This window comes from Lithobates pipiens, unplaced genomic scaffold, assembly GCF_037356315.1.
Source record: "Lithobates pipiens isolate NorthernLeopardFrog02 unplaced genomic scaffold, aLitPip1_a1.2 Scaffold_8, whole genome shotgun sequence".
Lineage (NCBI taxonomy): Eukaryota > Metazoa > Chordata > Amphibia > Anura > Ranidae > Lithobates > Lithobates pipiens.
In genome coordinates, this window is record NW_027507903.1 from 483,999,412 (window position 1) to 484,011,785 (window position 12,374).

General features: G+C 41.7%; 1 protein-coding gene across 17 annotated transcripts in view; it reads right to left on the minus strand.

Annotated features, from left to right (window-relative positions):
* The window catches only part of ERC1 (ELKS/RAB6-interacting/CAST family member 1), a 430,374-nt gene that overhangs the window by 242,361 nt on the left and 175,639 nt on the right, over positions 1-12,374 (minus strand). For 10 of the 17 annotated variants that reach the window (XM_077468911.1, XM_077468905.1, XM_077468904.1 and 7 more), the window contains one exon: positions 7,465-7,557. The exons of the other annotated variants lie outside the window; for them this stretch is intronic. In XM_077468911.1, coding sequence (XP_077325037.1) covers positions 7,465-7,557 — 93 coding nt within the window. The remainder of the gene's footprint in view (positions 1-7,464; positions 7,558-12,374) is intronic. 17 annotated transcript variants of the gene reach the window in all.

The following is a 12,374-nucleotide window of genomic DNA, read 5'->3' on the forward strand; positions in this document are numbered from 1 at the left end:
CTACTGTGGACAAATATCGGTGGAAACACCCAAGAAACCCTGGGATCAGGTGGATTTAATCAGTTTTTAATACAATTAATTGTGTATCCTGTACTGAGGTTGAGACCTAGACAGGGGAGGCCAGATTAAACACCTTTTCCGTAAACTGTAGTTTGCGAACTGCAGCCATGGAAAGGATAGGAAAAAAAATGTGTGTTGGAGCTCAGAACAAGGCCTTGGGGTTAGGCCAAGTAGGTCAAGTCAGGGCAGAAGCTGGCAGTAAAGTTCTAGGTTATGTATATAATCTCATCACCTGAGAGAAAAGATTTACCCCTGTGCTGTATTCAGGAGAGGAGCAAAAAATATCTAATAAAGGGCAATGGATCATGCCTAGCAGGAGGCCTTGATGTCAAGATTTTTTATTTTTTGATAAATCAGACATTGACAACTTTGTCCTGCTAATGAGGTTGTCAAACAAGATGCTAATACATAGACAATATGTCAGGATAAAAACACTTCCCACAGCGTTTAGGCACAGCCTTTGGGGAGTATGGAAAACAGCAGCTGTCAGGTTTTGGATGATGGAATTCAAATGTTTGGAGGCCTATAGCAACAAACTCTGAGGGATACCACTGGTTATCCCAGGGGCTGTCGATAATCTAGCACCCCATGGACATACTGAATGATGTGCTAGATTAGAAGGAAAAGTTAACAGTGGGAAAATTAACCAATATAATGACTTTGATGAAGGCAAAGAATTTCTTTGGAATCAGATTTGCCACATGTCTAACTATAGTTTGGACAAATGGCAATTGGCAGCTTGTGGAAGTCTGACTACCAAAATAATCGTACCAATACATCTTGTGTAGGGTAGGTACGTAAACCTTTAAAAAGGATAGGATTTCTACGTAGGGGTTAGAAAACACAGAAATCCTTTCCTGAGTGGGAAAAGGGGGTGAACATCCATTGTAACGATAAATGAGAAGGGGGCTAAGGAATCTTGCAAGATTAGAGAAGTAAGGAGTGTGCAGCGATGACCAATTTTATCTGAAAAGGTGAACTAACCATTAAGCCATAGGATTCTGTGCATATTGACAGAAAGTAAAGACATTCTGGAGATCTGACAAATCTGGTTCTCCATAGCATCCACATCCATGCCATCCAAGTTGCAACTTTGAGTAAAGATTTTGAGTTTTCTATCTCAAGAGAAATTTCATCATGAATTTCTCCAGCCCAGTCAGCAAAGGTTTGGCCAATCACTAAGGAGACAGCTGTAGGGCCTAGGGCTGGTCCTGTTAGTGCAAAATACATTTTAGAAGATTCTCCAAGTGCCTATCCACTAAGTCTCTAAAGGAGGGGTAACTGGTAGTGTGAGCAAACACAAAACTAACCAGGATCTATCTTTGCTAAATTTTACCTGCAAAGGATACAATGCTTCAAAATTATCAAGAGGGGGAAATAACATCTCTGAGTTTGACCAATAATTGTATAAAGCCCACCCTGTCTGATCAAGAGTGGGAAAGGGTTTTCTAGAGTAGTTCCTTCTCTTACAGCATGTGTGCACTATACTGCGCCAAGCATATCTATCCAGATACGAGCAAAACTGTCTTGATCAATGAATCAACAGTTACCAGCATTCTGACAAGATGGTAAGGAAGTAACTTCCTTAAACAGTAAAGAAGACGGTCTGGCAGACCTGGCTTGACAGCCCCCCCCCCCCCCCCCCACCAATGCCTAAGTTCTGGTACTCTTTTTAGTTTTTGACCCAGCTGCATCGGTATGATGGTCAGTCTTAGTGGCGGCGGGTGCTCAAAATTTTTGAGGGGCGCAAAATAAAAAATACTCAACCACCCCCCCCCCCCCATCAATTGCAGCCTCACTGTGCCAAAATGCAGCCACCTGTGCCCATCATATGCAGCCACCTTTGCCCACCAAAATGCTGCCACCTGTGCCCATCAAAATGCCGCCACCTGTGCCCATCATGAGCAGCAACCTGTGCCCATCAAATGCAGCCACTGTGAACACCCCCCCCCCCCCAGAGTGCTGTCTCTGGCAGCACTCTCTGCACCCCAATTCCACCCTATTTTGAAGCCTATTAGAGCCTCTGGCTCTAATCAGGTGCTTCAAAAAATACCACCCCCACCATAGGAATCCATGCGTCCAGTGTCCTGAAGGGGGACAAGCGCATGAATGTGGGGCAGTGCTTGTGGGCCCGTAGTGCACAGGTCGCCACTGGTCAGTCTTCTATATTTACCCTTGCCCTGTTACTCTCATTTTATGATATGTTTTATAAGCTCTTTCTTGTCTATGGATAGAAGTATATTGTGACTATGCTGTTAAGGTGTAATTAATACATCTCCCACAAATATTCAGGCCGTTCTGTTCTGAGCCACCTGCACATGAGAGAGGCAGGGGTTCAACATTTGTGTTTGTTAATTTTCATTCTTATTCCAATTTTATTTTAATTTTATTTTTGGTCGCACCTGGTTTTGGAACCTGCGCGGTCACTCCACTATGAAGATCCCTACAAGGCCAATTTGGCCGTGCTTTCTATATGATATATATTTTTGTACTGTAAGATTTTCTTTATTTTTCTAGCTGTCGAGCTGCATCAAGCCCTGTTCGCGGTGAGGTGCGAGGCCAACTTTTCCTTTCAAGTGTATGTTTATGTTCTATTTTAAAATTACAAAAATAAATTATAAAAAAAAAAAAAAAAAAAAGTGGAGGAAACCTTTACGCTCCTTTGACAGAAGATCGTCATCCCCTTTGGTTTATGTCACAACTGGTGCAAATTTGATGAATAAAAGGGGTGCGCTAGGAACATGTAAAGCCTAGATGTTACTGGACATCCTCCAGGTAACAAATGAGGCATGATCTGATTTGCTGCAGCTTCTATTGCATATTGCGAGAGGTTCACAGTGTGCAGTGAAAACATTAAGAAATTATAGTACAGGAGAGGAGCCTGTACAACTGTGCAAGCCTGAAGGTAAGGCTGGAGTTCAGTTTTAACTTATTTGTGAGATAGTAAACAAAAGAATTTCCGTGAAAACCCAACAGAAATATACATATTGCTTGATCGAGATCAGGCTCAGGTAAGTATCCAAATGACGAGAATGCATTAAAGGTAAAAAAAAAAAAAGCCTTCTGCCATTAGAAACCACTTTAAACCTACACTTCAGCCTTCCCTTCAATATCGCACAGTTGTACAGCCTCTTCTTCGATTGAAATTTCTTAGTTGGATTTCACTGCACACTGTGTGCTTTCATTCATTGGATTTCCATTCTTTCAATCATGGAGGCTCAGAATTGCATTTGGGTGGTCTCTCTGCAAATTAAGCCCGTCCAGGAATGCCCACTCTTTCAGACCGACATCCACCCATCAAGACATTTTGCTAGTTACATAACTCCTCCCGGGGCAAGGAGACTGCTTGCATCAGGGCTGAGGGCTCAGGGGAGTACTGAGGAAAGGTGCTCTGATGTTTTCAGGAAGCAGTGTACAATACCCTTCTGGCCCCTCCCACCAGCCATGATCTGCCTGCACTGCAGTGAGAAGCACAGCGATCCAGTGCTGATGTCACTGGGTCCTAAATAACACACAGTTAGGTCCATATATATATATTTACAGGCACAATTTTAGTTTTTATCCAGGTTTTTACCAAAACATATTCAAGCTATAGTTATATAATGGATATGGGCTGAAAGTGCACACTCTCAGGTTTAATTTGAGGGTGTGTACATCCAAATTGGAGGAAGGGTTTAGGAATTACATCTCTTAAGAATAGCCAACCCCCCTTTTTCAAGGGACCAAAAGTAATTGGACAATTTAATCAAAAGCTGTTTTATGGCCAGGTGTGGACTACTCCTTTGGTATTTCTTCATCAATTAAGCAGGTAAAAGGTCTGGAGTTGATTCCAAGTGTGGTATTTGTGTTTGGAATGTCTTGTTGTGAACCTACATTATGCGTTCAAAGGAGCTGTCCATGCAAGTGAAATAGGCCATTGTAAGGCTTCAAAAACTAAACAAATCCATCACAGATATAGCAGCAACATTAGGAGTGGCCAAATCAACAGCTTGGTACATTCTGAGGAAAGAAGAATGCACTGGCGAGTCAGAGATCTCTGTCAGTTCAGGAGAAATGGGGGGACAGAAAGGAGATTTGGAGATTCTAAATAAATACACCGCTGGCACAGTGTATGTATTTAGAAGCAATGGCATTGCTGCTGTCCCCATAGTGGTAAGTGTACCCCCCCTCCACTTACCCTGGGCCCTGAGTACGTCCCTGGTCAGAATGGAGGAGGAGCCTAGACTAGGTCGCTGTGCTGTTGTGATAAGCAAGCAGCCGTTTCCTCTCACAGAGAGCTTCATTGCGGTGCCTCAGAGAATAATCAGGGAAAGTGCAAAAAGAAGCGGCCCCTGCTCGGGCCCCTAGGAACGCTGGGGCCCCTTACAGGTGTATGGGCTGTACCCCCCTGATGGTGCCCCTGGGTGGGTGTATCATTGTCAAAGTCTACAATCAAGAGAAGACTTCACAAGAGCAAATAAAGAGGGGTCCCCAAGGTGAACCATGGTGGTGCAAACCATTCATAAGGCTGAAGAATAGTTTAAAAAAGCCAGACCAGTTCTGTAAAAGCATTCTTTGGATGGATGAAATGAAGATTAATCTGTAGCAGAATGACGGGGGGGCAGTCTGGCGAAGGCTTGGAACAGTTTATAATCCCAATCACCCAATGTCATCTGTAAAACATGGTGGAGGCAGTGTAATGGGAATGCTTGGCTTCCTTGGCTGACAGTATAGAAATATGTCAGCCCAGATTCAGCCAAATGCAGCAAAGTTGATTGGACAGTGCTTCACAGTACAGATGGACAATGATCAAAAACACAATACAAAAGCAACCCAGGAGTTTTTGAAGGAAAAGAAGTGGAATATTCTGCAATGGCCGAGTCAATCACCTGATCTCAACCCAATTGAGCATGCATTTCACTTGCTGAAGGCAAAACTAAAGGCAGAAAGACCCACAAAGAACAACTGAAGTCAGCTGCAATTAGAGCCTGGCAAAGCATCAGAAAGGGGGAAATCCAGTCTTTGGTAATGTTCATGTGTTACAGACTTCAGTCAGTCATTGCCAGTAAAGGATTCTCAACAAAATATTAAAAATGAACATTTTATGTATGATTATATTAATTTGTCCAATTACATTTGAGCCCCTGAAAATAGGGGGATTGTGTATAAAAATGGTTGCAGGTCCTAAAATTTGTACTTTATATTTATGTTCAACCTCTTGAATTAAAGCTGAAAGTCTGCACTTTAAATTCATTTAGATTGTTTCATTTTAATTTTATTCCGGTGATATATAGAGCCAAAATTATGACAATTGTGCCCGTGTCCAAATACATATGGACCTAAATGTATCTAATGAAAAGTTAGCATGTTTAATGGGATGGAACAGACAAGGAAAATATATATGTAGGCTAAACTTGAGCTTTAATATAAAAAAAAATATAGGGCTCAAGTATTAACATACCATAACATTAATATAATAATAATAAAAAAAAATCAATTTATACAGAGAATTTAGTCAAATCATACCGTAGTTTAATAAGTTATTGGAGGCAGCCATGCCAATTATACTTACAGAGATAGGTCACTTTCTTAAAGAGATAAGTGATACTTTATTACATTAAAGACTCATTTATGACAACATTTTCTTAAACCACTAAGGCCTACAGGAACTATGGGGGGAAGGGGAATTATACAGCTTTCTGTATCTGGCTGCAATCAAAGCTGCTGTAACTGACCTCTCGCTTCACTGAGCAGTATATCAATATATCCTGAATTTACTTAATGTTTCATCTGTCTCCATCCCTACCCGAGGGACATGCGCCAATTAAACCAAAACTGTCAGAAAGTAGTGCTGTCAAAGAGGCAGCTATTCCCCAAGTCACACGTCACATACTATTTATGGGGCAGACAAATAGAACTTATTCACAGAGTTACTGCTCCAGGACTAAGATCTGTATGCTTCTGTCTGAGCCTTTTTACACTCTGTACCGCTTTGTGATAGATCCTATTCAAGTAAATAAAAAGGTGTCTTTACACTTTGCTTTCCGACAGCCTGAAGCAAGACTGTGATCCAGGAACATGAAATTCAAAATTCAAAAATTTAATTGGGCATTTTCCATGCTAATGATTGCATAGGATAATATCCCAATGAATGCAATTATGCTAATAAGGCAAGATGATCTCCGTAGGGTGTTACGTAAACCTTTGTGAAAGTGCATGTTATAGAGCTCAACTTTTTTTGTGTTCCCACCTGGGAAGAATTCCACCTCCCTTGCTAGTGATACCAGCAGAAGGAATAATGGCAATAGGTGTCACTGAAACAAACAAAAAAAAAAAAAAAACAAAAAAAAAAAACTGTAAAAGGATTCAAACCTCTCCCCAGTCTATTACCATTGGAGAGATTTCCAAGCATCTCCGATAATGGGAGTGTACATTTTGAGTTAATATTGCAAATTTAAAGCTAAATTCCAAGGTCCTTTTTTTAATATACCCGACCCATTGATTTCTTCCCATTTCCCTGCACATGGATTTTTTGGGGTTGTTACAAAATTCCCCTCTGCTTACTTCAGAATCTTCCTCCAGGATTGTGCACACCTGTGCTCCAACTTCCTCCCAGTTCTTGATCCAGCAGCGATTTGAGGGCAGAGAAGAATGGCACACATCATAAAAAGGTGATATATGTGCGCCATTAGCACCATCAGACTGGCGGAGCTCTGCATCTCCGCCAGTGCACTCCAGCCAGTGTCCCCCAGAGAACAACAGGGAGTGGGACCTTGGCAGGTCAAGTGAGGCTGAGTCTCATTCAATAAGGGACAGCAATTTAAAATGTGGTGTTTTATGCAGCTGGAATAAGGCTTTACATTTTTGAGGTGAGTTACATTTATATTGCTTAATATAAAAACTATGATACACTGATGTGTAGGTGTTCCCTAGCATTTCAATCAATATCTATGCAAAACAGGCAACTATTTTTCCTGGCCCATAAACTACATAAGAGCAGATACTATATACAGCATATATATATATATATATATATATATATATATAAATAAAAGTGAAGTATGGTTACCCCATACACAATTTTTTTTTTGTTTAACCTAGATGTACAGTGATAAGATGACATCAAACAAGTGACAATAACATTCAGTTATTATTTTGAATAATAAAATCATTAACATTTTGAAGAAAAATAAAAGCAGCATAGATTTCCTTTAGGCAGTTAGCATGAGTTATTGCATCATAGCAGAGTAAAGGATAAGGTGAGGCACATAAAACAGACACCTGGAAAATCCAGAGTGACAGAGGAGAGGTTAGCATGTTAGAGAAACCCCCAGAGTAATATCGAGAGCAGAGAGTTAGAATGGGCGCAGAGCGCCTCTGAGGAGACACAGCAAGCCAGCAGACAGACAGAATGTGGAGCCTTACGCCAGACAGCTCCGTCTGCAGAGCTGAAACTTTCTTCTTCAGCTCCTCTGCCTGGCTCTCCTTGGCGCTCAGCTCCTCTTTCAGCTGCTCTACCTGTCAGGACATTGAGCAAGTCATACAGTCAGAATATTTTTGTTATGAACATAACCAGCATTATAGAAATTGATGGACCCAGTGATGAGATTTACAAGTAGGTCTAGGAGGTTAGGTTTTGGGAGAAATTAGGTGTGACACATGGCTTATGGTCTACTGAGAAGCTGCTGAGAAGAGAACAATGGAGTTGCAGAGACCAGCACTGAAAGGATGAAGTTGTAATGAGTGTAATGTGAGCACAAATTGTAAGAGTATCTTCAAATGCATTGTGAATGCATTTTGGGGTTTGCCTAGTCATTTCCCTTGTGATCACCGCTATCCCAGTCCCAGCTGTGTTACACTGCTGTATAACATAAGAAGTATGTTAAAACGTTTCAGAATTTCCTGGTTTTCAGGTATTGTGTCACTGCCCCACCTCTTTCCCAATCTCTGGCCTACTGCATCAGCGTACTTGCAAATCCCACAACAAGCACCCTTGTCCGAAAGGTCCAAAACAATTTCTCTAGGTTTCACAGCTTCCTTTTCACTTTGCAGACTTAAGACCCCTCACTCTTCAAAGCAGATTATCAGGAGAGAAAAGGCCATTGTCACATCTTGCTCTTCCACAAACTAGTACCACCATCAGAAAGTGATTATACTGTAGTACCAGGACTCAAGAGCACCTGTAGTAAAGGATATACTGTTGTGCTCAGAAATTCACATATCCTGGCAGAATTTATGATTTCTTGGTAATTTTTCAGAGAATATGAATGATAACACAAAAACATTTATTTCACTCATGGTTAGTGTTTGGCTGAAGCCATTTATTACCAATCAACTGTGTTTACTCTTTAAATCATAATCACAAAAGAAACTACCCAAATTACCCTGACCAAAAGTTTACATACCCTGGTGATTTTGGCCTGATAACATGCACACAAGTGGACACAAAGGGGTTTAAATGGCTATTGAATGCAACCATCCTCACCTGTGATCTGTTTGCTTGTAATTAGTGTGTGTGTGTGTGTGTGTGTGTGTGTGTGTGTGTGTGTGTGTGTGTGTGTGTGTGTGTGTGTGTGTGTGTGTGTGTGTGTGTGTGTGTGTGTGTGTGTATAAAAGGTCAATGAGCTTCTGGACTCCTGACAGACCCTTGCATCTTTCACCCAGTGCTGCACTGATGTTTCTGGATTCTGAGTCATGGGCAAAGCAAAATAATTGTCAAAAGAATCTGAAGGAAAAGGTAGTTGAACTGTATAAAACAGGAAAGGGATATAAAAAGATATACAATGAATTCAGAATACCAATCAGCAGTGTTCAAACTCTAATCAAGAAGTGAAAAACGAAGGGTTCTGTTGAAACCAAAGCACGGTCAACTAAAATGTCAGCTACAACTGCCAGGAAAATTGTTCGGGATGCAAGGAAAAACCCACAAATAACTTCAGGTGAAATACAGGGCTCTCTGAAAACGTGGTGTGGCTGTTTCAAGATGCACAACAAAGAGGCACTTGAAGAAAGATGGGCTGCAAGGTCAAGTCGCCAGAAGAAAGCCATTACTACACAAATGCCACAAACTATCCCGCTTACAATATGCCAAACAGCACAGAGACAAGCCTCAAACCTTCAGACACAAAGTCATTTGGAATCATGAGACCAAAATTGGCCACAATCATAAACGCTACGTTTGGGAGGAGTCAACAAGGCCTATGATGAAAGGTGTGAAACACAGAGGTGGATCGCTGATGTTTTTGGGATGTGTGAGCTACAAAGGCACAGGAAATTCTGTCAAAATTGATGGCAAGACTAATGCAGTAAGTTATCAAAAAATACCGGAGGAACATTTGAATTCATCAGCCAGGAAGCTGCGCATGGGACGTACTTGGACATTTCAACATGACAATGATCCAAAACACAAGGCCAGGTCGACCTGTCATTGGCTACAACAGAATAAACTGAAGGTTCTGGAGTGGCCATCTCAGTCTCCTGGCCTCAATATCATTGAGTCACGCTGGGAGGTTTCAAATGTGCAGTTCATGCAAGACAGCCCAAGAAATTACAGGAACTGGAGGTTTTTTGCCAAGAGGAATGGGCAGTTTTACCATCTGAGAAAACAAAGAGCCATATCAACCAATACCACAAAAGACTTCAAGCTGTCATTAAAGGGGGCAATACACGGTCTTAAAAACTGGCGTATGTAAACTTTTGATCAGGGTCATTTTCGTAGTTTCTGATGTGATTATGATTTTAAAAGAGTGAACACAGTTGAGTGATAATAAATGGTTTCAGCCAAACACTAACCATGAGTGAAAGAAAAGTTTTTGTGTTACCATGCATATTCTCTGACAGCACAGAGTATGTAGGCCAACTGTCACAAGAATGTAATATTTTTATTAAATTTGTACAACGCTTACCTCCTTTTCCCTCTACCTTAACAGTTTCAAGGGAAATTTACAGTAAAAATCGCATGGGCAGGCTGATTCTGCAAATACTAGCCACTTGGCTGTCATACTAAAACACTGTCCTCCATATCTTGACATAGAACAAGTATAACTGATCTGAGAAATGTCAGAAAGTTTTTTTATACTTGTTCTGGCTCAGTAATTTGTCACACTGGAGCCAAAGTTTCAGCCTGAAAGCCAGGAGATTAGTATTTTCAGAAGGAGAGATCAGCAGCAGCTGGATCCACATTTCTCTCCAAAAAGATTATCATTAGCCTTACAAAACATACAAAATGATCCATAACTGAAAAGTGTCTGTAATTCATTCAAAGAATGATGTGAGAAGTCAATTTCTTAATATGTGCTGAAATTAAGACTTCTTAAGAAAATATATCAAGTAGTGTTGAAAATATATCAAGTATTGTCAGGGCTTTTTTTCTCAGAGAATAGGTGGAGGAACTCAACCATGTCCGCCCCCCACACATACCTGCCAAATGGCATCAAATAGTAGCTCTTTCCTTTGCCTACAACCCCCTCCCTCCAGTGTCCTCATCTTCTCCCCCTCCTTTAAGGCCGGGTTCACACCGCTGCGATGCGGGAACGCCGCAAATCCGCGGCGTTTTCCCGCATCGCACACCTCCCGCCGGCAGTTCACACTGCCCTATGCGGATGGCTGGGAGTGTCAATGATATGTTAATGACACCCCCAGATCCGTCGGCATATCGCAGTGCGATCTGCCGACTCGCACAGGAATCGGATCGCATGGTGTGAACCCCCATGCGATCCGATTCTGTTGCGGACCAAAAAAAGGGTCCCGTGCGAGTTTGCTGCGGGAGCGATGCGAATTCAGCCATACTATCTGTATGGCTGTACTCACATCCGGATCTCCCCCCGCAGCAGTGTGAACCCAGCCTAAAGCTCCAACATCGGTCACATGCCTTACCTTTGTTGCATTATTAAGATGAAACACCAATCCGGCTGTAGTACCTCCCAGCATACTATACTATAGTTACTTGCAAGGGAGATCATGCAGTAGGAGCATCAAAAACTGGTCACCAAAGAAAAAATGGAGACCACAAATGGTGCAGCCTACCATGCACCCTCTACTGCCCATGACTGCACTGAACACTGGGCACCTGTTCTGTATCTCCCTTGTCCCTGTCCAGCATTCAGTGGGATCTGCGCAGGAGATCTGACCTGTTCAAGCTACTGGGAAATAAACTATCACTTATGAATGCAGAATCTGGACTTCAGGGTTACCAAGTGATAGTGGTGAGCAGGGAGCAAAAGACCTTAGCCAGAGGTGGTGGAACGGAGTTCCCCCTAGTTCCTGCTGAAAAAAAGCCCTGAGTATTGTTCATAATGATAAAGACAAAGAAGTTTTCTAGCTGCCATAAAAAAGCATTTCCCTCCTGTACTTGCATATTCAATTTGGAGCTAAAGTAATTGCAAAGCCTATTTTTTATAGTTAAAATTAATGAGTTTACTTAACTGCTATGTGGTATTGCACACAGCGGTCTCTTACTTTCTTTTTCTGGACTCTCTAGCTGTCTCTCTCCGCTCTTCTTCTCCTGGTGCCTCCTCGGTAAGCCCTGTGCTGATGGGGCATATGTGAGGGCATGCTCCTGGACTGAGCTGTGTGCATCCATAGACCCACACAGCTTAGTTTGGCTACACCCCTCCTCAAAGGATTTGACCTACAGCAACAGAAGCCTATGTTTCCTGCTGATCTCAAAGTCTCCTGTGAGAGCAGGAAGTGAAGACAGAAGAGCTACAGCCAGTACAGAACTGGATCATGAGAGGGAAATAGGCAAATTGTTGGGGCACAAGTGGTGGGATGTTGTTTTACACTTTAAGGCAAAGACTGTAATACGTTTTTTTTTTAAAGTTAAAGTTTTAACCTTTTAGAACCACTTTAACTGATAAATGGTATTATGGCAAAGTGCTGCTCCCATGTATAGGTAACCAAGCATGTCAAAGCAAGGATTTATGTGTCAATAAATAAGAAAAAAAAATGTGCTGGAAAATTCCAGCCCATAGAAAGGCTATGGTTCAAACAACAGTGCGCAAATTGACACTGCAAGAAAATCTCAGGAGATGTTCCTTAAAGTGAACCTGTACCCAGATTACGGTATGTACACTAAAGTATTTACATGTTCTGAACAAGCTGCAGGCACCCTAAAAAGCAAGTCCTCAGTCACCTCTGTAGCTAAAGACACCGTGGAAATGGATCTACAAAACTCAGATCAATCTCATCTATTTCTTATAGAAAGCAGAACCTTGACTGTCTGCTATCTCTAAAATGTAAACACGCAGCAGGTTATTCTAAACTGGTAGAAATTGACTGACCCATGACTGAATCTTTGCAATATTTGGAGATCTTTAAGAATTACTTCACAGTAC